At 41.0% G+C, this 27,917-nt stretch overlaps 1 protein-coding gene across 13 annotated transcripts in view; it reads right to left on the bottom strand.

The window, feature by feature from the left end:
- The window catches only part of LOC122790995 (zinc finger protein 618-like), a 2,638,133-nt gene that overhangs the window by 1,163,596 nt on the left and 1,446,620 nt on the right, over window positions 1–27,917 (bottom strand). For 12 of the 13 annotated variants that reach the window (XM_044058724.1, XM_044058727.1, XM_044058731.1 and 9 more), the window contains one exon: window positions 7,733–7,810. The exons of the other annotated variant lie outside the window; for it this stretch is intronic. In XM_044058724.1, coding sequence (XP_043914659.1) covers window positions 7,733–7,810 — 78 coding nt within the window. The remainder of the gene's footprint in view (window positions 1–7,732; window positions 7,811–27,917) is intronic. 13 annotated transcript variants of the gene reach the window in all.

Here is a 27,917-nt window from a genome sequence, read left to right as displayed (position 1 = left end):
AGTATGGGTAAATCTGAATATTTCTTTGTCTGCAAAAGGCAATGGCCGGAGCCAGACATTTTGTGAAAACTCTGGGAGGAGTAGATAAGCCAAAGGGAAGCACAGATTACTGAAAGTGTTGAGTTCCTGCCCTGAAGCAAAAATATTTCCTACATGATTCCCTGATAGGAAGGTGGAGGTAGGCCTCTTTTAGATCTAGGGTTGCTAGCCAAGCATCCTTGGAGAGTATGTGTAGCTGCTGCTGTACGGTGAGCATTCTGAACTTTGGGGTCACCAGTAAGGTGTTTAGAATGGATAGATTGAGGATGGGGCGCCAGGTGCCCTTTTTTCTGGGCACCAGAAAAAGTCTGGGGTAGAAACCTTGGCCTATCTGTTCTGCAGGAACATGCTCTATTGCCCTCAGAGAGCAGGGAAAGGATTTGCTTTTGATCCTCTGCCAACTGATTTGGTGGTAGATCTGGGAACCCTTTTGGGGTTGGAAGTGTGTGGAAGGAAAATCTGTATCCCTGAGAAACGATGTTCAGAACCCAGTGGCCCTTGATAATGGTGGTCCAGGTCCTTGAATGAAAGGAAAGTTTTCCTCCTAGGGATCAGTGAAGGTGGGCAGAGGGAGGGGGTGGAACAGGTGAGTCATTGTGAGTTCTTACCATAAGGGAGTAGCTTAGAACTCCCTGGTTTTGAAGTGGAGGTAGTTCCACTGCTTAGATCTCTGCATTCCCAGGGTCTGCTTCCATGGGCCCTCAGCTGGACCGGCTTACTGGGAGCAGGAAAGAACCAGTGTTTGGAGGGGCAATGTCTGCTGAACCTAGGGGGCTGGACCTGCAAGAAATCCTTAACTGTTTGCATAGATTTTTACCTTTTCTTCCATCTTTTTTAAGACCTCTTCTGCCTTAGTGCCAAATAAGCTATCTTTGTGCAAGGGGTCATCCAACAAGTTAGATTTGACATGGTCTGGCAGGGGCTGTTCCTTAAGCCATGCATGCCTTCTAATGACAGATCCAGTGACTGCTGCCCTGCAAGAAGCTTCTAGGGCGTCAAAACCACAGTGCAAGATGTGTGTTTAGTTACTTGACTTGCAGAATGCATTAACTCTTGTAAATCTTTAGATTCTGCCCAAGCAGGAAAGGAAGACATTTTTTGTTTAAGGAGGTCCAAGGTATGTTGCTGAAATTTCAGCATATGTTACTGACAGTTTAGTGCCTGGATAGGAAGAGTAGCTGAGGTGTATACTTTTTTTACCCCATCTGTCCAATGCTCGGGAATCCTTGTCTGAGGGGGTGAGATTCTTACCAGAGGTTGCTTTAATCCCTTTTGGCCCCTGAGAAATGACCTTGGGGTCAAATGGATTTTTAAAAAGATATTTGTGAGAATCAGGGACTCTATAGTACCGGTCTGGTTTTCTGGGTGCAGGAGGAAGGGTGTCAGGAGTCAAGCTGGATTCGAGGAAAACATCCTCCACAACATCCAGGACTGGGGGGAATGCCTAAGGGTCTGTGTTGTGGAAGATCTAGGAATTCCCTGACTCTCTTTTTAGACTGAGGGTGGTCCTGACTCTCCCACTGGAAATGCTCCCTTAAGGTATGCAGGGTTTTCCCAAAGGAAAAATCCTCTGGGGGAGAGGCTAAAGCAATAGAATCCTCTGCATCAGAAACCCCAGAAGTGGAGAGGGGTTGCATGTCTTCATATTCAAATGCATCAGATTCATCTGACTCTTGGTCAGACAAAACTACAGGGGACAGATCTCTCTTCATTTTGGAGGGGGTAACTTGGCTTCCCCTGATCAGCATGATAAGGTCTTATGCTATTTTAAGTATTTGAGACCGAGGCAAGGTAGCAGGCGCCTGAGTATGTGGCTCGTACCCTGGGCCTAAGAAACTTGGTAGTTTTAGAAAGAACAGTAGTCACGAAAGAAGACGTTGGTTTGTGCCTAGATTCAGTAGTGTGAAGCACTCAGCAGCTCTGGACCCATCCAAGGTTGACACGACCACAGGATCCTTAGTCGAAGAGTTTTGCGGCATACCGGACTGCAAAAGGGTCTCGGTAGTGGCCTGTGAAACAACAGAAGTGGGCATCAGGGCCTGCGAAAGCACCTCACTGAGCACCGAAGAACTGATGACTAGCTTAACTTAAGTGTCGGTAGGTTTGGACCTGTGCGGTCTGTCTTTATCTTAATGTTTTTTCGGAAGTTCTGCTGTTGGATAGCTTACCAAAGCCATATCGGAATTTGAGGATTGTAAGCAAAGATATCTGGCTACAATAAGGGCCCAATGACAGATAATTCTGGTGTTGAACAAAGCACAGAAGTGACAGTGAGAGACGTCGTGGTCTGGGCCTAAACAAGTGATGCAGTAAGAGTGGCAGTCTCAGTGTGGTATTTGTTTTCCACAGGTGAAAAAATAAACTTTCTGACATTGGTTAGTGCAAGAAAAAAGGATCCCCAATGGGGTACTTAGCTTTAGAAGACTTCAACTTCAATTTGGTAGACGAAACCCAGGTAGCGGCTGACCGGCACTCGTGCGAATTGCTTCTGCTTCAGGCTCCATGGCAAGAAAGACTGATGTAATGGTGTCGGCTGCCTTACTTTATACTACTGACAACCGGACGTCAGTCTTCAAGCGACAGCAACCAACGCAGAAATACTAAGTCTCTAGTATTCGGGCCGGCCGAGGGCTACCCTGGCAGGGATAACCCAAATGTGATGACTGCAAAAGTGAAACACGAAGAAAATCTGTAAACAAATATGTACTACTGTCCTTTACATCCCTCCTGGCAACAACACAGCCGTGCTGGAAGATATCCTACTTCTACAAGACAAAAGTTTACTAGGTGATGTGAATGTCAATTGGTTGGACATAAATTCTAATTTCCCCTAGATCTAGCATGAACTTATGTGGTTTCAAACAACTAATTAATAGCCCCACACATTATAGAAATACATCAAATTCTCTATTAGACTGGATCCTAGTGTAAGACCCTATCAAATACTCTATCACCGATGCAATGTCAGAGTCTCTCAGTTATCTCCCAGTCTATATGACTAGACATCTCACACATCCAGTTAACAGCATATTTTCAAAACAAATAACCTTTCCAAGTTTAATCCCGAAATGTTCATTACTACACTATCTTCTATAAACTGAAACTTCCTAAAAATCTTCCTCCTAGACTATGCTGTGATTTAATTCAGTACAACTTTTCTAAATATCCTAACTGGCCTTGCACCTCCTAAAAGGAAGGAAATGAAAACAAGTAATGCAATTTAGCTATGCAAAAAGTGTAAAATGCTAATGCAGGATAGAGAAAAAGCATGTAAAGAATGGCAAAAATGAAAAACACCTCAATATCTTGAAAACTTCAGAATGCTTCAAAATCGTACTAAAAAGCAAATAAAGACAAAAAAACTACACTATGATAACTTTCAGAATACTACTAAACACAACCCTAAAACATTTTTAGCATCAATTAAAGAAATACTACATCCTGGCCAAAAATGTTACCCAAACCCCATTCTCAATAACTCACCACTCGAAAATGCAATAACAGTTCAACTCTTATTTTACAGACAGTAATAGCAGCTCTAACTAATGATACTTCAACATTTAATCCTAACCCTGCCCAGCAACCACATATCACCACATCCAGTTTCACCTGCTAACCTGCGCCCACATCCTATATAAATCTACTCTTAAACATAAACCCTGCTCTTCTTCAGCTGATGAACTTCCAAGCGAGTACCTAAAAATAGCAGTTGTAGCGTTGCCTATCCTGTCTCAATCCTTATAAACAGGTCAGTCCAGAAATCCCACACTCCCTTTCTCTGGAAAAAGTCAGATATTACCCTTCTGCACAAATGAGAAAATTCAACGACATTAACAACTTTACACCTAAAGCAATCTTATCTCCTCTTGCCAAAATATTTGAAAAATGTATTCAATTACAATTGCTAGACTATGTCCTGCTGGAAGAACTCCTATTCCCTACAGAACAAGGCTTCCACCCTTCTCATAGTATGAGCACTGCCCTTCTAACCTATATAGATACTGTCAATAAAGCTGGAAATGACAAACTAGTCTCTTCCTTATTTCTAGACTTGTCTAAAGCCTTCAACACAGTCACAGCAAACTACTACTTTAATGTCCTCACTAGGTCTCTCTCAGCCCACCCTTCTGTGGTTCAAAAGCTACCTGTCCAATAGGTATCAGTTAGTAAAATGGCACTCCATGCTCTCTCCTTACCTCCCAGTCACCAACAGTATACCACGAGGCTCTATCCTTGGCCTCACCTCTAACATTTTTCACCAGCACCCTTTATACTTCTATACAACAGGTCACCTTAATGCAATATGCAGATGATTCCACCCTCATTTGAACATCTGATACTGCACACCTCCAAAAAATTACTCAGGAAGCTTTAACAGACACTGAAATATGGTGGCTTTGTAACTCAACTCATGCTCAACCCAAAGACCACCAAACTACTGATATTTTTCCCTAAATCCCCCTCTCATGAAAAAACAAAATTTAAAGTCCTCTCTCTTGATAATGCAACCACTGAAGTCACTTTTCACAGCAAATGATTAAAGGACGATAGTGGATGGTAATCTTACATTCAACCTGCATGTACAAAATTGCATAAGAAAAACTCAAAAAATTATGGATACTTTACAAAACCAAAAACTCTCACTGACTCAACTAAAACTACACTTGCCACTACTTTTCTCCTCCTCCACTCTTTATGGTGCTCCCATCCTAACTAACCTCAAGACTTCACTAAATTAAAACTTGAACAATGCTATAATAAAGTTGCTAAATTTGCAGCACATACCCCTTTCAGAATCCACCACTGTGTAGTACTGAAAAGCCTAATCTGGTTAGAACTGCCACATCAACTAACATATACAGAACTTCTTATCAACTATAAAATTATCCAGCATCCATCTGTCTGTCTGTCCAGCACTAAAAAAACATTCTACACAACTATGTTCCTAGTCGGCCACTGTGATTCAGTGACCAAAAACTCCTGTCTACAAACTTAGCAGGTCTGCTGGGCATTGTCTGTAAGACTAGAAAAAAAAAAAAAGATTGTAAATCCAGGAGAAGAAAAAATCTTGAACACTGCTCTTCTCCTTTAAGCTTTACCCCTAGATGTAGAGGGGCAAGAACCCCCCAAAAGTATACCTGCTTAAGTCCTGCTTTCCTGTAACAGCAGATTTTCATATTTCACACCGCCTTAGTGGCATGGGTTCTGAGCCCTACACTAACTCACACTGGAAGATTCCCAGAGCTCAGAACTCCCTCCACTGACTCCCTGTGATAGGGGATTGGCTCAGGGGAAGTGTAACCTCCATCACAGAAAGTCAGTTATTGAGTCTTTTAGTGCCAGCTGAAGAACTCACACAGCTGAATCACCTCAACAGCCTGCATTGGTGGATTACAGCTTCCAGACTCGGGTAAGATCCCTTCAGGAACTTCCCTTCCTCCTCTTTATTACTATATACTTTTAATAAAAAATAAATATTAGAAGGCATGCTTTTAACAAAGTCCAAACTGTTCCTAATTAAAAATCCAGTTTAGCACTTTTGTTAATTTTCATTAAGATCATCATCAGAACTGCTTACTACCACTATAAGGAAAGCAATAAATAGTACAAAATAAGGGAATTGGTGATAGTAGACGGTGCTGAAGTATGGCCTTTTTTACAGAGACAGTGGTTTCTAATGTCCTGTCTTAGCAAATCCCACGACTTTTGTTCTTTTTTACAGTTTTTACTGTATGCCCGTCAAAGGTTGTGTTTCTGGATACTAAATTGAGTGAGAGAAAAATGGTGTAAAAATATAAGCACATTATCAAAAACACTGGGCAAAATCAGCAGACATTAATGAATGACACAGCAAGAAACTTTTTTCCTCCTGAAAAAGGGAAATGTGACGTGGGTCCTATTTCTTTAACCTACTGGTGCCACCAGTTACATTGGTCATGTATTACAGACTCCTGTGTACAAAACAGCTTCAAAACCATAAGAGTAATGGGGGGGGGGGCAGGATTTAGAAAAATTCTGAGAAAGGTAAATCAAACCTCAAAAACAGGTAAATACCTCTATAAAGGATACAGTTATTTCGTGGGAGTGGTGATGAGGTAAACCATGCTTGATAAAAGTGATATACATGCAGAACAGGTAATACTATGTAACATACAAAGAAGTAGGACTCCCCTAATAAAATCTATTTTTAAGAACTTAAGACAAGATGACACAGTGGTGCAGCAGTTAGCATTACTGACTTAGTGCTTGGTTTTCCATTTCATTGGTGTGGAGTGTGCATATCCTCCATGTGGTGTGTTTTGTCTGGGAGCTCCAGTTGCTTCCCAAATCCCAAAAATATGGTACAAATTCCTTGTAGATGTATTGTCATCCTGTGATGGGTTTGCACCTATTCAGTATTACTTCCTCTGAATATCAAGACAGGCTCTGTCTGCCCTGTAACCCTAAAACGGATTAATGGAGTATTTGAAGAATGAATAAACTACAATAAAGTAAAAACTGCACAATGTGTTTATTCATCCTTTCTTGACCAGATTAGTCCCACTAAGCTAGTAGCCTCTTCATGGGAGACTGAAGGTGGTATTTATACTACTAGGAGAAATTTAGCCTGGGGACTGGGGGAACTTCCCCTATTATTTTCTATACGTGCTGTGGGATCTTTTACTTCCACCTTGTCTACCATCAACTCAAGCAGATGAGACCACAGTTTAATGTCTCAACCAAAGGATGACACTCTGGCGTGATGCACCCCCCCATGCCGCACTGTAGTGTCAGCAATCTATCTACCTAGACTGGAAGTAGTAGCCACAGTCTTCTGTACCAAAGATAAGTGTGCTACCTCTGTTGCACCACTGATAATGGTAATAACACAGAAAAACTAAATTTTCTTAAGACAGAACAAGAAGATGTTACTGTGGTTAGTGTTGCTGTCACACAGCTCTTGGTTCCCCAGTTCGTTTCTCCACTGGGGTGCCTTTATGCAGAGCTTGCATGTCTTCCATGTGATTAAGTGGGTCTTCACAAGGTATTCTGTTTTTATCCCATATCCCAAAGATCTGCCACAGCTGCAACTGGCAATCCTACATCATGCCTGTAAGTGTGCATGCCATGTCTGTACGCCTGCACAATCTTCCTCAAATACTAGGTTACAGGATGTAAACCTTAACAGATAAATAGTATACGTTGGAGTGAAATGTTCATATCCCAACATACCCCACACCTCTAAACCAAATGTCCACTACATGTCAGCAGAGCAGTACCCTTGCCACATTCAAGGTAAACCTTGATACCTAGAAGGGGAATCTCAAATTCTTCCCTAGTCTGTACATAATTACCCTCCTTGAGGCAGGAGGAAGCTTATGAATACAGTTCATTGGCTAGGCTTGTAATGGTCTGCAGATTGACTCCTTAGTACTTAACTATGGATCTATGGTCATATAACCTAGTTACCATATAACTATAAAAGCATTGGCAATCATGTAAACTTCTAGTAAGTGAGGAATGGAAAATGGGAAAAATTTTGTAAGCAGTATAAGCATTTATTTTAATTATGGCAATGGATACATGAGTTAACCAGTTCTGAATTTAATTATGTAGGCTCCTACAAAGAGATGGATCTCAAATAATGCTCATCAGTACATAAAAACTACTGCTCGGCCATGTCTGCAACACACGGATTAAAACGCTCACTCACCACTTGCTGAATTCTGAGAACTAGTTTCTTCAAAATTGTTTTGTGCTTTACTTTCAAGCCGTCTACAAAACGCACTTTCTGTAAGAATTATGAAAAATGAAAACAAGTTATCTTAGCAGTGACAAAACTTCTGAAGTTGCTTTGCAATTTAAACGTACTGTCCAACAGTGCACACAGTCATAAAATACAACTGATCTTAGTTGCTATGTAGTATAACACAACTTGTGTACAGTGACCACACCCAAAAAGTATTTAAGTAATCAATACATTTTCCCTTTTTTTTTGAAGGGATGCTGCACTCCCCTATACCTGCCATATGAGTAGGGGGCTATCACCCCCAACTACTTATACTTAATTCCTGGAACACATCAACTTTAACATTCATGAAGGGTATAATTTACAAAGAGATGAACATTCTGATAAGAAGAAACTGCAACTTATGACCCCAAACGTGTAAGTATATACACAGAGACATACCCATGTATATTACAAATATGCATTTAAATATATAAACCATGTCACAAGATGTATCACATCATTCTACAAAATTCCAACTCTAGTCAATGTAATACTGACAAACTACAGCAAAGCAGGGTAGACAACATGAAACAGTTAACAGTGCAATACATTGCAAAGATTCCAACATCTGGGAGACTAGCAACAACAAAAGATATGCATATGCACTGCCATTAAAATGTTGACAGTTTGGGTAACAAGTACAATAACACAGTATGCCAATTACTGGTACTATGCATTTCAGGGTGGTCTAAGGGTTAATGATCTAGCAGATCGTTTTGACCAGTCTAAGTGGGAATAAAAAGTCCAGATATTAATACGCACTAACATTTATTTATTTTCAAAAAGGCTTTCTGTAGGGGGTTAACAACTGAGTTCATCCACTCAGTACCTTCTTAATGCAGCAGTAAAAATTCTAAACATCCCAGACACAGTGGGGATGAGGCATACCCAGTCTGATTAAATTTGGTATTCCTGTTGCATGGGTTAAATTTGTGCACACACCTAAATATTCTTCAGTTCTTTTTCTCACTTAAAACAAAGGCAAACATACATTTATCTGAAAAAGACTATATTAATACGTTCATAATTACAAACATTATACATCACATATTTTTTATCAATCCAACATTACATAAATTGCTCAGTTCCTGCCTTCCCTCAAATCTCATTCTCCAAGACATTACTCTGCATGTATATTTCCCACAATTTCCATTTTTTCTAAGTAGTTCACTCCTATCCTTTTCCTAAAGATCCCACTTCCAGCTCTTTTATATCTATTATAATATTCAGTACTTGAAATACAATTAGTTTAGACGATTCACATTTTCTATCAATTGCTTTTTTGGCATCCACCATAATTAGACTTATCAAGCCTTTACTATGTCTAGGCAATTCAGATCTTGTACCCCACCTCAGAAAATAATTTTCTTAGTTACATCCATCTGTTCACAAAATTTCTAACAGAGTACTCAGTTGGGCATTTTTCAAGTCTGACAACTCATTAAACTACCCAAAGGTATGTTCCCAGTAACCTCTTTCATCTTCATTTCACTCCATTTGCCATTTACCAGAGGAAAAATTCTTTGGCATCTGCTTAGGGTATAAAAATACCTATGAAAAAAATCCTAAATCTTCTAGACTTCTTTTGTTTTGTATTCTTGGGATCCATACATATGTTTAGCTGTAAAATATCCCTTCAAATTAAGTAATCCTAAACCACCTTGTTCAGTTGGTTTACTTGTAAACTGCTTATCCAATCTCTCTTTCCAATTTTTTCTAACCCCTTCCAATCAATTACTAGAGTTATTGTGCAATATTGTACATGTCCTACTAATCATCCTACTTTTAATAGCAGCTGTTGTTTTAGATTCAACTAAAAACTCTACCAGAGCAGGTCTTTAATTTAAGATTCCCCTATCCCTTTCTCTTTGCATATACTCAGACATCAATACCTGATACAGAAGGCAGTCTCTAGCCTGCAGTTCAAATGGCTTCTTGGCCTCTGCCCATTCTATCACCTTTCCCTCTCTAGTTATTTGCTCCCTATACCTTAGTTCCTTTGCCAGTTTTTCTACAATAAAGTCCATCCCCTCTTGCCTATTCTCTGTAATCCTAATTGCAGTCATCCCTATCAGCATTCCCACTTCTAAATTCTCATGTTGGTTTAGTTCTTAGAATACTTTCTGCTACTTTATGAATACAATATTCTGCATGGCTGTTGTTATTCTCATTAGGGATGGGCATACAAAATCCCCTCTCTATTTCTTGAATTTCATCCCTGTTTTATCATCATCCCTTTCCACTTTGAATTATAGCTTTCTGTTTATATATACTAGTCTTAACTGTTTAGCTCTATAACAGGGGTGTCCAACCTTTTCAGTTGCAAGGGCCGCATTGAGTCAACAGAAAGTGTCTGGGGGCCGCATGTAAAATATATCATTGCAAACAGCAAGTGAGGACCAAAAAAAAAAAAAAAAGTCTCTCACGTAAACTGAAGAGCAAAAGACCACAGGTGTATGCATAATATTTGCCCTAAAATTCAATATCTCATTCTAATTATTAAAAAAACAGATAAATCTGACATCTTAGTTTAACATCAAAGTTTATTTGTAAAAAAAAAAAAAAAATTAAAAGGGTACGAACATTTCAATTTGTAGCCAAACCCTACTTTAACAGTGCCCCTATCAGTGAGGTAATGTTAGTGAATGTTTGACTATACATCAACAATATGTACAACAGATGTCTTGCATCCAAATAACCATAAAATAATTAGCAGATGCCACTACAGCCATCCAAATAGTCTTAAATGCAATTACCTCCCTGTGTATAACAGAAAACAACCCAGCCATGTACTGATAACTTGATCCATCACCAAACTGCCCCTCTCTTACTGAGGTAAAGGATGTTGACAGACTGCAAGTCCAAAACATATTGTACAGTTACACAGTTTAAATTAGTGTATATACAACTTCCCTCTTCTGTGGAATGGCACACATGGAAAAATATACACAATTAACTACACAGTGCAAAGTAAACTCAGATTCAACAGAACTAAAAATATCAACGTATATATATATATATATATATATATATATATTTGCCTTATCTGTACTTCTTTAGCAAAGACTTAAGTGGGTACATACAGTGAGCCAATTATCACAGCTAATGTTAAAATATCAGTGCCAGTCAGTATCCACATGCCAACTCTCAATGGAATGTGCCTGCATCTGCTGTGTCTGCATTAAGGGTATACCTTAATCTTGAGTTTATGACACCTAATCAAATAAGTTTCAAAACTGGCAAATGCGGCTTAACGGTCATCTTTTATACATCATAATAGTAGAGACACAATTGGCTGCAGGACTACAGAGAAAATCGCAAACAAAGCATTCACAATCTGAGACAGCCAGCAATCCTATGTGCAGAAAAACGTGACTTTATGGATGCATGTACTAATTTCTCAAGTATCACTGTAAGTCTAATAGCCCACAAGCTTCAAGAAACCTTATACCCCAGGATGTTTGGTACATTCCTAACATTAATCTGGTAACTCCTGACCTAGCGCTTACCGTACAGTCTGGGAGTGTGCACAGTTGCATCTCCCCACCTACCACACAGTGTGGGAGAGGGCAGCTGTACCTCCCTGCCTACAGTAGAGTATAGGACAGTAGCTGTACTTCCCAAGATACAGTACAGCGTGAGAGTGCAGCTGCACATCCCAACCCACCGTGCAGCCAAGGAGAATGCCATTGAACGTCCCAACCTACAGATAGTGGGGTTGGAACAGTGATTATATCAACTATCAAACTATAAGAACAAAGACTACAAAAACAGCAATCAATCTAGACTAGAGATTGAATCTAAAATTATTTTAAAAAAACAAAAACAATATTTTTTTGCAACAGGCAAGCCCCTCCCCCCCATACTCCTTGCTAATTACATACACCAACTCTGAGATCACATCAGAGAGAGAGGGAGGACAAATTCCCTGCCCTGCAGCAATGTGATCTCAGACAGCAGGAATGGAGAGTTCACTTTTCTGAACATTCACTCTTACACCCAACCCAAATTAATTTTCTGACTGCTCGCTGTAATGAACGGTAACTTGGAGAGTACAGCTGAACCTAACCTAACACAAAGGCTGGAAGACTGCAGCTGAGCCTACAAACCTACTGTACTGAGAGTGGGAGTGTTTAACTCAATTTCTCAACCTTCCATACATTGTGGGAGAGACGGCAGCTTGTTCTCCCAACCTACCATCCAGTCTCTGTGAGAACAGTTCAACATCCCAATCCACCCATACAGCATGGGACTGCAGCTGTACCTCTCAACCTGCCATACATCATGCCTCCTTCACTGTTCAGCCTGGAAGAGTGCAGCTGTATACACCCCCAGCCTTCTGCACTAATTAATCACCAGTGACTTGCTACTGGGTAATCTTTCTAAGTCAGATCACCTCACTTCTCCTTCCTCTGCTAATATGGGCTGCAGTACAGCTTGTACTTGCTGTTCAAGTATTCTGTCATTACCTTTTTCTGAACAGCAATGCTTTTTCAGTACTGAAAGAAATATAATTTAAAAATGAAACACAAAGTAACCATGCATTCTGAAAGAGGGGACTTTAATTGTAACTGCAGTAAATATTTCTGACCATTTTAAATGTAGATTCCAGCTCATCTCACTGCACAAAACAAATAAATTGTACTTAAAAACTGGACACCACAGTGAATGCCTTGCTGTGTCTCCTTGTTTATGAAGCAAACAACCAAACACTTGACTAGACAGGTGTTTAATAACGCTGCACTCATCTAACGCACATGTTTCATACAGCGATTCATGACTGTAAAAACGGAGCTTCAAATCTAATTTACAGAGACAGAGGTATCCTGAAAAAAAGTGGTACTTTTATCTACTTATCTTTGCCACATGGCAAAACCCGACAACTAAAACAATTGCACCTTTATAAAATCTTTTTCTTATCTTGACTTGAGTCTTAACAATGAAACTGTTATCTTTCCATTATTTTTCTAAGTAAAGAGGCCAGCATTCTACAAAGATGCATCTACAAAACAACAAAAGGAAGAGTATGTAGAAATAGAAAACATTTGTACTGTAAATAATTTATACAACAAGGTAAGGGGAAAACAACTTCTAAGTGCCAAGACATAAGGTAAATGCAACAAATGTTCACTCAAATATAGCTACAGTACACTATCATTCCCATTCACAACCACCCTCCCCACCTAATCCCCACATCTGCCTATATAACAACAGACAAATACCATTTAATTACTAACAAATATTTAAAACTAAATCATCTTATTTTACAGTGTAACTTATAGTAAATCTTATCATTTCTCATATGCTTATACTCTGCACTAAGTAACTTTTGATGCTCTTGAGATGTACGTATGTTCCCTGAAACTTTCATTCTGCTGTACCTCATAATGACTTATTATGCCATTTCTTCAGCTTATAAAATTAAAAAAATTCCCTTGGTAAAGTAGCAGTCTGGTTTGGGCTTCTTATCAATAGTGCAAGCAAATGAGTTACTGAAGTAAACAAGTTAAAGGTCGGCTGCAACAGCATCCTTCAATATCATCATCATCATCATAAAAGAGTAGCATATTTATGGTTACTGGTGATCCAGCATTCATTTTTAGAAGCATGTGCTTTGGAAATGGGGAAATTTCAGATTCAGAAACTTTATCATTTCTATATTATTTATGAAAAGGCAAGTTCTTCTGTCTTATATCCATGTCAAGCACCGTTAAAAATTCTTTCCAATATTTGCTCGCAGATAGTGTAGAAAAAACTTTCTCGTTCTGTCTTCATAAGACCAATTTTGCCTTTCTCACTGGCAACTGTAGTCATCAAACCAGACTGCTCACCCCACAGCCCTTAGACTCGGATTATGGTGTAATAGCAAAACTTTATTGCTTTATTGTATGTGTGATTAAAAAAATAAGTAAACAAAACTGGTAGCCCGAACAGCAGCACCGACAGGATCCGATTTTTCACCCCTCCTTTTAATCTCTTATATAACATCTGTAAATAGTGCTTAACTACTTCTGTGTGTATTTATTAACTAACAATTTTTGTAAACATACCAAGTTTTGATTTTTTATACTGATGGACTGAACCTAAAAATTAAAATGATGCATTTAGAATAGCTTACCTGTTACTGCTGGAGATGTAGTCAGTGTGTAACAATAAATAAATCCTCCTCACTCTCAGCTCTTTCTTCGCCGCGATCTTAATCCTTCCTTCAGCTGTTTACCCGTTACCACAAAAGTAAAAAACGAACGAACGGTGCTTTGGCGCATGCGCATACCAGCTGACAGACGCTGCCATGAAAAAAAACGTGAAAAAAAGTAATGTGGCGCATGCGCAGAACGCCTGAAGGACGCGGACGTGAAAACACGCGGAAAAAAAGTGAAATTTCAATTTAAGGGTCGCGGGCCGCATGGAAGAGCTCTGAGGGCCGCATGCGGCCCGCGGGTTGGACACTCATGCTCTATAATATCCCTTGAAATCAAGTAATCCTAAATCACATTGCTCATTTGGAAAGATCAACTTATTCCACTGACTCTTCCTCTCCCAGACAAATTCCTTCAACTTATTATAATTGTACACAACTTCTCCTCTAGGTGATAAAAATAAGCCTGACTTCTACATAAAACTAAAGAGACTAAAAAAAAAAAAATCACTGCTTGTATCCATATCCATAAACAAGAGCTTCCATTTTTTTCAGCTTTTGTATCATCTTTTAAGTCTCTTTCCACATATCCTTAGCTGCCACAGTAGAATATTTTTAATCCAAACTCCTAAATCATTTTAGTGTGTCCCCATATGGACATTGCTGCTGAACCACTGCATTATGGGTACATTGTTTACAGCAATAGTTTTTTTTTATCTTCATTAATTTTAGATTCCAAAAAAGCTTGAGACTGTATTAATATGTTCCACAACACACAGGTGTACTTTTCTGTTTTTATCAGGTACAAACATAACACTGTCTGTAAATAAAGCCAACTTTCTTGATTACCACATCAAATATATCCCGAATTTAAGTCCCTTATTGTCTTTGCCATGGCTCTAAATTTAAAGCAAATAAAAGGGAAAGAGAACACCCCCTGCCAGGTTCCTCTGTTTACACACAACTTGTCAGAAAGGAATCCTCCCACACTATTTTTTTTCCTCCAATCCTTCATACATCCTCATAATTAACCTTATTATACCTACACTGCCCTAATCAAAAAAAAAAATCCCAGTTTAACCTGTTGAATGCTTTTTCTGTATCAAGACCCAACAGAAACAGTGGTATTTTCCTATAATCTGCTTCACCCTGGATCATCATTGCTCCACTACTGTTGTCAAATGTTTCTGCCCATCCACAAAACCACACTGAACCATATCTATCAAGTTTGGCAATACCTTTGCCATTCTTTTAGCTATTACAGTCAATCACTTTATAACCATGACTTAAAAATGTAATGGACCTATACAAAGCTTGGTTTGATGGGTTTTTACCATCTAAGTATTACAACCACTACAGCTTTCTTCCAGGATACTGGTGCTTCCTCTCCTTTAAAAATACTGCTAAACAAAACCTTCCAGATCTTTATCAGTTTATTCCCTCCTAACATCCACAAGAATACCATCTATTCCTGGAGACTGAGTGTATGTTATCATTTTTATCTCACCTCCTTCTATCGTAACTGTTGAGCCTGACCTACCTCTAACCTTGGTAAACTTTAGTCTTCTATAAATATTTCCATACGTGTTCTTTCTTGATTTACACATTTCCTTGACTTATACAAATTTTTTATAAAATTTCTGAAATATCTGTAATACCTCTACAGGATCTTTGCTTGTTTTTTTTGTTATTGGCTCACCATATTTGTCAACAACCGTTTCTACTTTCTGTTGCCCAAGCTGTTGTGGTAAAAGTTTTTGTGCTCTGGAGTTATCAATAAAACAGTTGCTTAACAGCAATCTTTTAAACCCATGCATATTACTTATTTATTTATTCCAGTTTGAATTACCGGGGAGGTCCACTGGGCTAGGGGGCCCATTTTCAGTGGTGGCCCGGGGAGAAAAGCTCCACAGAACAAAGTTTATTAACAAACATTTTTCAAAGATAGTTTAAAATACAGACAGTGGGTTTTCTTCAACAAGAAATAAAACAAACAATACAATTTGAATTTAGTTCATGTGATAAATGAGAATATAGCATAATAGCTAGATTTTACTATTAAGTTACGAGTACGAATTTGCAATTGAGAGTGAGGTTAGGAAGGTAAGAAGGTTAGGCAGGAGTGAAGGGGGAGGAGAGTTTGAGAGGTATGGGTGGAAGAGTGCAGTTGCATTTCCTGTTTAGGTAGAGGTAGGAATGAAATTGAGATTTGAAGTTATTATGGTTGTTACAGGTCCTTAGATATGAGGGCAGAGCATTCCATTTTTTTGCTAGGGTAAAAGATAAGAGAAGCTGACCAGCTGGGCGCTTGGGTTTTTGAATGGTGATCAGGTTTTGGTGAGAAGATCTAAGGGGTCTGAGGGAGGAATATGGTTGTAGTATATTGGATAGTGCAGGGCAGTTAGAGGGTTGGAACAATAACTTGTGGGCTGTGGTTAATTGGTGAAAGTCTAGTAGGTTGGGGAGTTCAAGCCAGTTTATAGAGTGAAGGGAGATGCAGTGATGAGGAGGAGGATTTGGCACTGGTGGCAAATCTGGAGATTTTGTTGTAGCATACTTCCAGTTTGGAAGTAAGTGTGGAAGATGAATTAGTGAACAGAGGAGTGCCATACATAAGAGAGGGAAGGAGATAGGTAGAGGCAAGAGTTAGTCTGGAGGAAGGAGAGAGGAAGTTGTTGTTTCTATAAAGTAGGCCAAGTTTTATGTGAGTTTATTTGATGTTTAGCTGGATAGGAGTGTTAAATTTTAGTTGATTGCCAATTGTGACACCAAGAAGTTTGGCAGAGGGTACGATCTCGATAGAGGAGTTGTTAAGGCTGGTAATTTGAAGAGAGTTTTCATCATGAGGGGATGATTTTGAGGGGGTGAATAGAAGGATCTTAGTTTTATTGGCATTAAGAGAGAGGTGATTTTGGAACATCCAGTTTTCAGTGGTTGAGAAGGCATTTTGAGTCAGAGATTGGAGCTCTGCTAGGTTAGTGGCGCAGCAAATCAAAGTGGAATCATCAGCGTATTGTACAATTTTGGTGTTAGGAATGGCTTTATGGAAGTCATTAATAAAGAAACTGAATAGCAAAGGGCCAAGTATGGAACCTTGGGGTACTCCAGTGGGAGTAGGAAGGAAAGTGGAGGTGGCTTGGCCCCATTTCACGGCTTGGGACCTGTTTGAAAGATAGCTAGAGAACCATGAAAGAGTTTTTTGGGAAAGGTTAAGATTAGAGAGATGGTTTAGAATGTGGGTATGAGAGATTGTATCAAAAGCTTTGGATAAGTCCAGCAGGACAGAAGATATCAAATTACCAGAGTCACAGGCTGAATTGACAGAATGTAAGAAGGAGAGAAGGGCGGAGTTAGTACTGTGTCCTGGGCGGAAGCCATGTTGGGTAGGGGAGAGTAGCTGGTATTTGGTAAGGAATGGGGAGAGCTGTAGGTGGATGCATTTTTCAAGAATTTTGGAGATAGGGGAGAGGATGGCTATGGGGCAGAAATTGGAGACATTACAGTTTTTTGCCACCCTTGTGGAGTGGAAGAATAAATGCAGTATGCCATAGTTTGGGTACGTATGATTCAAGTAGTGATCTATTGATCAGGATGCTGATAGGCAGAGCAATAGTACCTGAAGCTATTTTTAAGGAGGAGGATGGAATGCTGTCAGGGGCATTGGAGCAAGGCTTTAGTTTATAAAGAAGTTTCTTTATTAGATTGGTGGAGACGGGTTTGAGTTCAAAATTAGGGTGGGGAGGGGAAGATTGGGCAGGGAGGGGTGGTGGGTTATTATTGGTAAAGGTCTTAGTAAGCTCAGCAATAGAGGAGGTGAAGAAGGTATTGAATAGTGAGACAATTTCTGAGTCAGATTTGCTGGTGTCAGGACATGGGCTGTTTTCTGTTCCTGGCCTGAAGAGGGAATTAATAGAGTTCCAGAATTGTTTGTGATTTTTTTGCACGATTTTCTTGTAGTTTGACGTAGTAAGACTTTTTGTCTCTAATGACTTGTTTCTTGGCTAGGTTTCTCAACTGTCTATATTTTAGTAATGTTTCTGGTTGCTTATAGCGGAGGTAGACTTTCCAGGTTTTATCCCTTTGTAGCATAATGTTTTTTGTGTCTTTGGTGAGCCATGGACTGTTTTTTGTTTTAACTCTTTTAGTTCTTATTGGAGCTAGGGAGTTAAGAATGTTAAATTGAAGTAGTCAATGGCTTTGTCTAAAGGTAGTATTTTTAGGGGGTTCCAGTTAGTTAGCTTAAGGGAATCAGAGAAAGTGGTAGGGTTAAAGTTAGATAGGTTACGAGTATGAATGTATTGCTGAGAGTGTAAGGAAGTGGGAGCAGCTTGAACGGTGAAGGCAGGGAGGTGGTCTCCTAAAGAATCGGGAATGACTCCAGATTTTATTAGGATGAGATACTAGGATCCAGTCAAGCATGGAGCCTGGGGGGTTGGTTTTGTTAGGTCTAGTAATGGAGTTGGTAAGTTGAGTGAAGGTGAATAGGCTAATTTGTTGTGGTGGGATTAGGGTTGTTGATTTTACCCAGTCGATATTTACATCTCCCAGGATGTAGGTTTCTAGCTTAATATTGGAGGAGGTCCAGGAGAGTATGTCTTCTAGGGTATTGGTGTTGTTACCAGGAGGAATGTAGAGGGAGATGATACAGATGCTTTTATGGATGTTTATTTTTAGTAGGCCAATCACAAGTTCAGCATTAGAGAAAGAAGGGATGGGGTTAGGGTATGGAGTGATGGACAAGTGGTTAGAGTAGATTAAAGCTACACCACCACCTCTTCTACTTGGGCGATCGGATCGGAGAGAGTGAAAACCAACAGGAAGGAATTCAGAGTCACTTATATGAGGTTTTAGCCAGGTTTCAGAGATGGCTATTATGTCTGGTAGGTTATGATTGAGTCAGGCATGGAAGAGGGTTAATTTATTTAGTAAGCTTTGGGCGTTGATGGCAAGGAATTTGAGGTTTTTATTTGGGGATTTGTTGTTGGTGCTGGAGAGGATTGTTGGAGAGAAGTTGGGTCCAGGATTGGGCTGGATGTCGCCGGCTAAGTTAAGGAAAGGGAGGTGGGGAGTATGTTTATTAGGTTTGGAATTGGATAGAGGAGTCTGGTAGAGCTTAGGTTTATGTTTGTAGTCATTAGTAGAGTTTGGGAAAAGTTTTACTTTTAGGAGAAGGATACGCTGGGATGGAACTAAAGAGGCTGAGATATTGTCATAGTGGGATGTAAGGATGTTGTGAGGAGGAAAAGGGGAAGGGTGTAAGTGAAAATCAGTATAGGAGGTTGCATGGTAAAGACGTAGAAGAAAGGGTAATAAGGAGAGAAGGATTGTAGGAGGAGGGGAGGGCATGTTAGTTGGAGTCAGTTAGAAGAGATGGAGAAGAGTGTAAAGTGATATTAGGTGGGTAGGGGGGAGTGGTAATGAGAGTCAGGTGGGTTGGAGGAAGGGGTGGGGGAAAGATGTGAGAGGATTGGTTGGGGGATTGGGAGGGATTAGCAGGAGGGGGAATAAATGTAGTACCACTGGGGGCAGGTGGGAATTGGGGGCAGGGTAGGGGAGTGGAGTGAGCCCGCAGGGCAAACGGAGCGGGAAGAGCCAAGAAGGTGAGAAGGACCCAAAAAAAATCAATCAGTGACCTTACCCAAGTACTCCCTTTTTTTCTTTTCAGCATGTCAAAGTTGTGTCTCTTTTTGCACTTTGAGATTCCCCCTACTCTTATCTCCTCTGTATAATTCCTGCTACTTCTTAACTATAACTCTTTCTTTTATTTCTACTCCATTTTTAAATTACACTTTCATTTTATCCCACTAACGAACTACAACTTCCGAAGAAACTTCTATCTTCCCTAATAACTCTTGGGGAAGCACCAATGTCTTATTTTTATCTTAGATGTTACTGGCACATGATCTGAAGAGAGTTATTGGGTGCGTGTCAAAGCTATGAATTAAATGCACATGTTCCTATGAAATACAATATCTGTCTAGTCTAGCCCAGTTAAATATCCTCCAGTTCTTGACCAGGCTCTGCCTAGTCAAGAAAGTACAAATAAATAAAATCATAAACCAAGAAACAGATGTTGACAGTAGAAAATGGATATTCTAGAGTACCAAGTATGCTTATTTCTAACTTACTGGCCAAGGACTGAAGATCCTACTTGAGCAAAATGTGTTACTTTTTTAACCACAACCTCTTAATAATGACATTTTGCTTTTCCCACTCATTCTTGTGTTCTGTTACTATGGAGTGTGTAACTTCTTCAGATGGGCTGTCCCACTCATCCACTATACTTTCTGCAATGTGCATACAACTCTAAACATGTATCAACCTTACACCTTGTAACTATATATCATCCCTATTTTAAAAATATTATAGAAATGTTATTCTAATACTATCAGGTAATTAAAAGATATCATATCCCTCATGCCTTTTTATTGAAGACTACATGTTAAACTATTGTAGTACACTTTTACGAGGATTTTGGTGGAGCCTGTACACCATTTGTGTTGTCGTCCCTTAAAATGTATCTGTACAACTGATGATGTTTGAATGATAAAGTCTCCAGAACCGAACACAAAACTACATCTGACAGAGGTATTCATTATAAAGTATACCTGGATAAGGGCAATTATTATAACAGCTAATTTTCAAATGAAAGGACCACTGTCAGTGGCAGATGTTAGTCTTCTGGGCACAGAAAAAACAAGCAGCAAGACATCCACACCTAGGGCATCAGGTTAACTCCTATACTGAGGCCAATGGCAAGACGTTTTGGCGGAAAGAGCCAAGGAAAGTTACTCACACACTCAATAAAATACAGTTGTGTCCTATTTACCTTAAGTGTAGATGCTCGAGTTGATCAATACTTTAGTACTGATTTTGGTTCTTCCAGCCATGCAGAAGCTCATGACCAGCTCGATTTCCAGAATCTTTGCATCATCCCTTGCCAACAGATATCTGACAACTGAAGTCTGAATGTCAGGATATACAAAACGCGTTGGCTGGTGCTGTCTTCAGGCCTTTCTAAGCAGTTTGATGCCCGAGGACAGCACGACATCCCCAGATCTCTGGATTTGAATGAGGAGGACGAAACTCGTAGTAGGCAGAGAGGGGATGATAGAGACAATAGGACCATCTGTAGAGAACTCCAATACACCTTGCACTCAGCATGGGGGAGAAAAGTGGTCAGCAGGTGGAGGGGGTGGAGAATGGGAGTATGTACTGCAACATTGAACTACTCGAACATCTACAATTATGGTAAGTGGGACACAACGGTACTATGCTCTTCATGGTCAGTATTGCAGTACAGATTCTTGGGAGGAATCCCAAAGCTAACAGGTGGTTGGTAGGTCATCTGTATGATCCTAAGAAATAAAGTTTTGCAGGATGGCAGTAGTGAAGGCTGTTTTAGCCCTGAAGACATTGACTAGGTTATACTGTTAAGTAAAGATGTGCACGGATTTCCATGTGGCTGGGTCTAGGACATTCTACGTAGGATTCCTTTGAGGAAAGCATTGGTAGTTGCTCCATGCCAGGTGGAATGGGCTTCAATATGCCCAGGCAGATCTTTCTCATGGTGTAAGTAACCAAACTTAATGCAGTTGGCTATCTGTTTTTAAATGGTTTGTTGGAGATGCTTCTTCCTGGTTTACCCTCCGCCAAAGCCACCAGTAATTGTTCTGCTCTGTTAAGGATTTGTCATATCTAGATGGTACCTGATTTGCATGCACACATCCAGAAAATGATGGACTTGCTCTGTTGATTTGGGAAGACAACTGGTAGGTGGATCACCTGGTTTAGGGTAACTTCTGATACCACCTCAGGCATAGAATATGTGTTTGTTCCAATGGTAACCCTATCCATATGACAGACAGTGAAAGGTTCCTTACACATGAGGGCTTGCAGCTCTAAGACCCTCCTTGCTGATGTGACAGCTATAAAGAAAGTGGTTTTCCAGGTGAGCATATTTACAGAGGCCATGGCAGCAAGTTCAAAGGGAGGCAAGGTGTGTTGTTTCTTAACACACAATTTAGATTCCAGGGATCAGAAGCCTACATACATACCTTAATTGTTTTTTTGAATGAAATGTATGATGAAATTATTTTTGAATGGGTGGGGGATTGATAATGTAACTATATATTTGTATTGTATGTAGGCTTCCAATAACTCTGATTAAGCCATTGGTTTAATGGTGAAAGCGCTTAGTTGTAGAAGTTTATTAAAGCGGAATACTCTCAGCTGGTCTGGCTTTTTGTCGCTTACTAGTCTTAAATTGTTAGCTCCTCTCTGGAACTGTTTGATCAGAGGGTGAGAGAAGAGAGGTGGCTCAGTATTGTAATGAGCTGAGATGGCAGAGGCATGAAACAACTGATGAGAAGGATAGGCCTTTGTGGAGCAGCTCTGCTAGGTAATCTAGGATTGGAGGCAAGTAGGGAACGGCTGTGTCCTTCCCTTGAGACTGGCTCCAAGGACAGTATCTATTCCACTTTTCTGAATAGGATTGCCTAGTACTGGGCCTCCTGGCTTCAAGGAGAACATCCAGCACCTGTTTGCTGAGGGTTGCTGGTGATGTATTCAGGGAGTAAGCCATGCTGCCAGGTTCAGGGTTTGCAGCTGAGGATGCAAAATCTGTCCCTCCTGCTGGGACAGCAGAGAGGGGGGGGGGTCTGATGTAGGTGCCAGGGTGGCACTGCTGTCAGAATGAGTAGGAGTGGGTACCAGTGCTGGCGTGGCCAGTCTGGTGCAATAAGGATTGCCCTTGGCCTGTCCTGTTTGATCTTGAGGAGTACTCTTGGAAGGAGGGGCAGAGGAGGAAAGGCATAGATTGAGAAGTTTTCCCATGTGACGGATAGAGCATCTACTTTTCAAGCTTGGCTTTGGGGAATTCTGGTGCAAAATTTGTTTAGTTGGTTTTGGGGGGATGCAAAGAGGCCCACCTCTGGTGTCCCCCACCTGTGTATTAGAAGTTTGAATGAGTTTGGTTCCAGTTTCCACTTGTGTGGGTCTATTAGATATCTGCTTAAGTCGTCTGCCAGTGAATTTTGTTTGCCTGGTAGGAATTGAGCTTGCAGGTGCACTTGGTTGCTTAAGGCTGTGTTCCACAGAGCCACGGCTAACCTGAAGAGAGAGTAGGAGTAAGTTCCCCCCTGCTTGTTTATGTACTACATAACTATGGTGTTGTCTGTCTTGATCAGGAGTTGTCCTGGCAGGATAAGGTATTTGAAGGCTGTCAGTGCATTCTGTACAGCTAACATTTCCTTCTGATTGATATGCAGGTGAATTTGTCCTGGGCTCCATTTGCCTTGAATGTATTTGCCTGCCATGTGAGCCCCCCATGCATTGTCTGATGCATCTGTTGTCAGAGTTTGGACGGTAGGGGGTTGTGAGAAAGGGAGTCCTTTGCTGTGGGTGCAAGCCTCTGCCCACAAAAGAAACTCTGTCCTTAGGCAAGGTATGATGAGAATCACTGTTTCCAGGTCCTAGGAATGTTGACACCAGAGACTTTTTAAGCGCCATTGAAGTTTTCTCATATGCAGTCTTGCATATGTAAATCAGTAGAATACATGAGGCCATGAACCCTAGGGCTTGCAGTATTTTTCTTGCAAATAGCTGGGTTTGGGTGGCCAGTAGTTTGAAATAAGTTGTCAAATAAACCTGCTTTTCTGGAGTGAGGAATGTCATCTGGGAAGTTGTGTTCAAGCTTGCTCCCAGGGATGCAATCTTTTGGCTGGGTACCAGATGTGATTTCTTTTCATTGCTGGTATACCCCAGAGAAGTTAGAAGTCTCTTTATAAACATCAAATGCTGAAGTAGCAATTCCTGACTGTCCACCTGAATCAGGCAATCGTCCAAGTATGGGTAAATTTGAATATTTCTCTGCCTGCAGAAAGCAATGGCTGGAGCAAGGCACTTTGTGAATAGTCTGGGCGCAGTAGATAAGCCAAAGGGAAGTGCAGAGAAATGATAGTGCATAGAGCCTTCCCTGAAATGCAGATATTTCCTGCAAGATTCCCTTATGAGGATGTGCAGATAAGCTTCTTTAAAGTCTAGGGTGACCAGCCAGGAGTCCTTGGCTAGCATAGGATGGAGCTGCTGGAATGTAAGCATTTTGAATTTTGGTACCACCAGGAAGGTGTTTAGAGATGACAGATCCAGAATAGGGCACCAAGAGTTCTCTTTCCTGGGCACCACGAACAGCCTGGAGTAGAAACCCTGTCCCCTTTGCTCTGTTAGCAAAGGTTGAACAGCCCTGATACTGAGAAGAGAAAGTACTTGCTTTTGGGCCTCTGTCCACTGATTTGGAGGAAGGTTGGGCAATCCGCTTGGGGTTGGCAGAGTGTGGAAATAGAATCTGTATCCCTGCGATACAATGTTTAAGACCCATCGGTCCTGGGTAATATACTCCCAGTTTTTTGCATGCAAGGCAAGTTTTCCTTCTAGGGGTGCAAGTACTTGGCCATGGCTTTCAAGGATTAAGGACAAGTTATTGTGAACTTTTCCATAGGGGGGTGGCTTACCACTCCCATTTTCTGAGGAGGAAGCACTCCATTGTTTAGATCTGTGCATACCCTGAGACTGTAGTCTTTGTGGTCTGTTGCCCCTGGGTTTGGGCTGAGAAGGTCTGGAAGGGACTGGAAAGGCCAGTTTTTCCAAGGCCAATGCCTACTGAATCTAGGTGGCTGTACCTGTAAGAAATCTGTGACAGTTTGCATGGATTTAGCTTTTTCCTCTATCTTTTTAAGAACACCTTCTGCTTTAGAGCCAAACAGACATTCTTGGTTCAATAGAGCATTAATTAATTTTGTCTTGACATGGTCTGGCAAGATTTGTTCATTCAGCCAAGCTTGCCTTCTCAGAACAGACCCAGTGACAGCAACCCTGCAAGATGCTTCTACGTCATCAAAACCACACTGCAAAGTATGTTTACCAACTTGGTTTGCAGAATGCATTAATTCTTATAAGTCCTTATTTTCTGCACAATCAGGAATCAACAACATTCTTTGTTTAATTAGATCAATAATATGCTGCTGGTACTTCAACATGTGAAAAGTACAGTTTTGTACCTACCATAAATGTAGATGTCCGAACAGGATAGCATCTGCAGTCCTAACAAATGGGTTGTCCTGTCGTCAGGCAGCCCTTCGGTCGGCCGGATTCCAAAGTCTGGGTCTGGCCTCGGCTGGTGTCGCACTTCACCCGACGTCATCTCTGCTGGTCTTCGGGTATAAAGGCATCAGCCGACGCCATTTTCCTCAGTGTTTCTTGCCCCAGATGCCAGTTGCCCTCTTGGAAAACTAAATTTTGGGTAAATGCCAATGTTTCCAAAAAAAAGGTAGGCAAACACAAAAATAAGCATGTATGTACATATATACAAACAAATACACCATAAGAGATCCCCCCCCAGCTAGCTATTAGGAGGGTAAATACCCTAGGAATACCACAGAGGGAAGGAGGGTGGGTAATCCTGACTGCAGATGCTATCCTGTTCGGACATCTACATTTATGGTAGGTACAAAACTGTACTATGTCCTTCAAGGATGCATCTGCAGTCCTAACAAATGGGTAGAATACCATAGCCAAACTAGGGGAGGAGGAAGAAGAATTATGGTGTAGTTCGGATCCCTTGCAATACAGCAGTGGCAAACCCTGCTCGGGATCTAGAGTATAGAGGTAAGTTATAATGCTTGGCAAATGTATGCACGGAGGTCCAAGTAGCCGCCTCAATAATGTCCTTGGTAGCCACTCCTCATAAGAAAGCTGTGGTAGTGGCTGTAGCCCTTCTAGAGTGAGGTCTTATGTTCTGTGGAACTGGCTTTCCATGGTAGGAGTAACAGAATCTTATGCAATTTCCTATCCACTTGGAGATTGTCTGTTTGGAAATTGCTTTTCCTTCCCTTCCTGTTGCATAGGCTACTAGAAGCTGGTCAGTTTTTCTATTGCCCTTGGTTCTGTCCAGGTAGTAGCGCAACTGTCTATGTACATCCAAGGTATGCAGCAGTCTTTTCCCCCCTGTTCTGTGGATTGGGAAAAAAGGTAGGTAGGTGGATTGCCTGGTTTAGAGACACTCTGGATACCACTTTAGGCATAAATGTAGGATTAGTTCTCATGGATACTCTATCTTGATGGAAGATTAGGAAGGGTTGTACTGCCATTAAGGCCTGTAGTTCCGAAACCCTTCTTGCTGAAGTAATTGCCAGTAGGAAAGCAGTTTTCCAGGATAGGTGTTGAAGATCTGCTGTTGCTGCTGGTTCGAATGGAGGGAGTGTCAATTTTTCTAGCACAAAGTTCAAGTCCCATGCTGGTAATGGTGGTTTCCTAGGAGGTTTTACATTCTTGATTCCTCTGAGGAACTGCCTGAGTAGAGGATGTGAGAAGACAGGGGATCAAGCTGTATTCTGCAGAAATAGCTGATGCATGTATCTTGATGGAGGAATAGGACAGGCCTGTATGGAGAAGCTCTGCCAAATACTCCAGGATGTTGGCAATATCTATCTTTGACACATCTTTTCCTCTTTCAGTGCTCCAAATGACAAACCTTTTCCATTTCCCTGCATAGTTCCTTCTTGTAGAAGGTCTGCGGGACTCCAGGATAATGTCTTTAACCCTTTGGGATAAATCTGGGTTAGTTGCTGTTATGTAATGTTCCAGGCAGTTAGTTGCAGAGTTTTTAGATTTGGATGCATGATGTTGTAGTCGTTCTGAGTTAACATCAAAGGCATCAGGGGTAGTGTCCACGTTCTCCCCGAGACATGCTCCTCAGCAATGGATACCAGTGTTGTCTTGGCCAATTTGGAGCTATCAGAATTATCCTTGGATGCTCCTCTTTGATTTTCAGTAGTACCTTGTGCATCAAAGGAAGAGGTGGAAATGCATATGCTGTCAGGCCTTTCCAACTGAAGGATAGAGAGTCCACCTTCCATGCAAGTGGGTGGTATGTCCTTGTGCAGAATTTCTTGAGCTGGTGATTGAGTGGGGATGCGAATAGGTCTATTTGTGGCATTCCCCATTTCTGTGTGATGGCCTTGAAGATGTCCGGGTGTAGCATCCATTCGTGAGCATCCGAGGTAGTTCTGCTTAACATGTCTGCTAGGATGTTTTCTTTTCCGGTACAAATATTGCCTGTAACTGAATGTTGTAGCTCAGAGCCATATTCCATAGGTCCAGAGTCATTCGGCATAGGGGTATGAATGAGTGCCTCCCTGTTTGTTGATGTACCACATGACTGTGGTGTTGTCTGTCCTTATCATCAAATGGCCTTCTTTGAGGAATGGTCTGAAATTCTGGATTGCTAGTTTTACTGCCAGCATTTCTTTTTGATTTATGTGCAGGTGCAGTTGATCTGGGGTCCATAATCCTTGTATGCATTTGTCTAGCATGTGGGCCCCCCAACCTAGGTCTGAGGCGTCCGTTGTGATGGTTTGGCTTGCTTGGAAGTTGTGGAAGGGCAAGCCTGGGTTTGACTGGCATGCTTGAGCCCACCATAGGAACTCTTGTTTCAGGCATGGGATTAGCGGTATTTCGGTTTCTAAGCTGTGCCTGTGTTGAGACCATAAATTCTTTAGGTACCACTGTAGTTTTCTCATATGTAGTCTGGCATGGGGGACCAGGATTATGCATGATGCCATGAAGCCCAAGGCCTGCAGTACTTTCCTTGCTGTTAGTTTGTTCTTCTTTGTTAATGCCAAGAAGTAAAGAGGGAGTTGTTCTTGTTTTTCTGCAGTTAGGAATGCCATCTGTTTTACTGTGTCCAATTCTGCACCCAAGAATGTTCCTGTTTGGGATGGTATTAGTCTTGACTTTTTTAAATTGACTGTGTATCCCAGGGCTTGTAGTAAGCAAATGACTCTTTGTAAGTCTTTTGTCAGCTTGCTTTTGTTGTCCGCTTGTATCAGGCAGTCGTCCAGGTATGGATAAATTTGGATTCCCTGTAGCCTGCAATGAGCGATTACTGATGCCAGGCATTTTGTGAATACT

Source organism: Protopterus annectens, chromosome 16.part0 (assembly GCF_019279795.1).
Source record: "Protopterus annectens isolate FY-2018-M chromosome 16.part0, PAN1.0, whole genome shotgun sequence".
In the NCBI taxonomy this organism is placed as follows: Eukaryota; Metazoa; Chordata; order Ceratodontiformes; family Protopteridae; genus Protopterus; species Protopterus annectens.
This window is presented reverse-complemented; position numbering and strand designations above follow the sequence as displayed.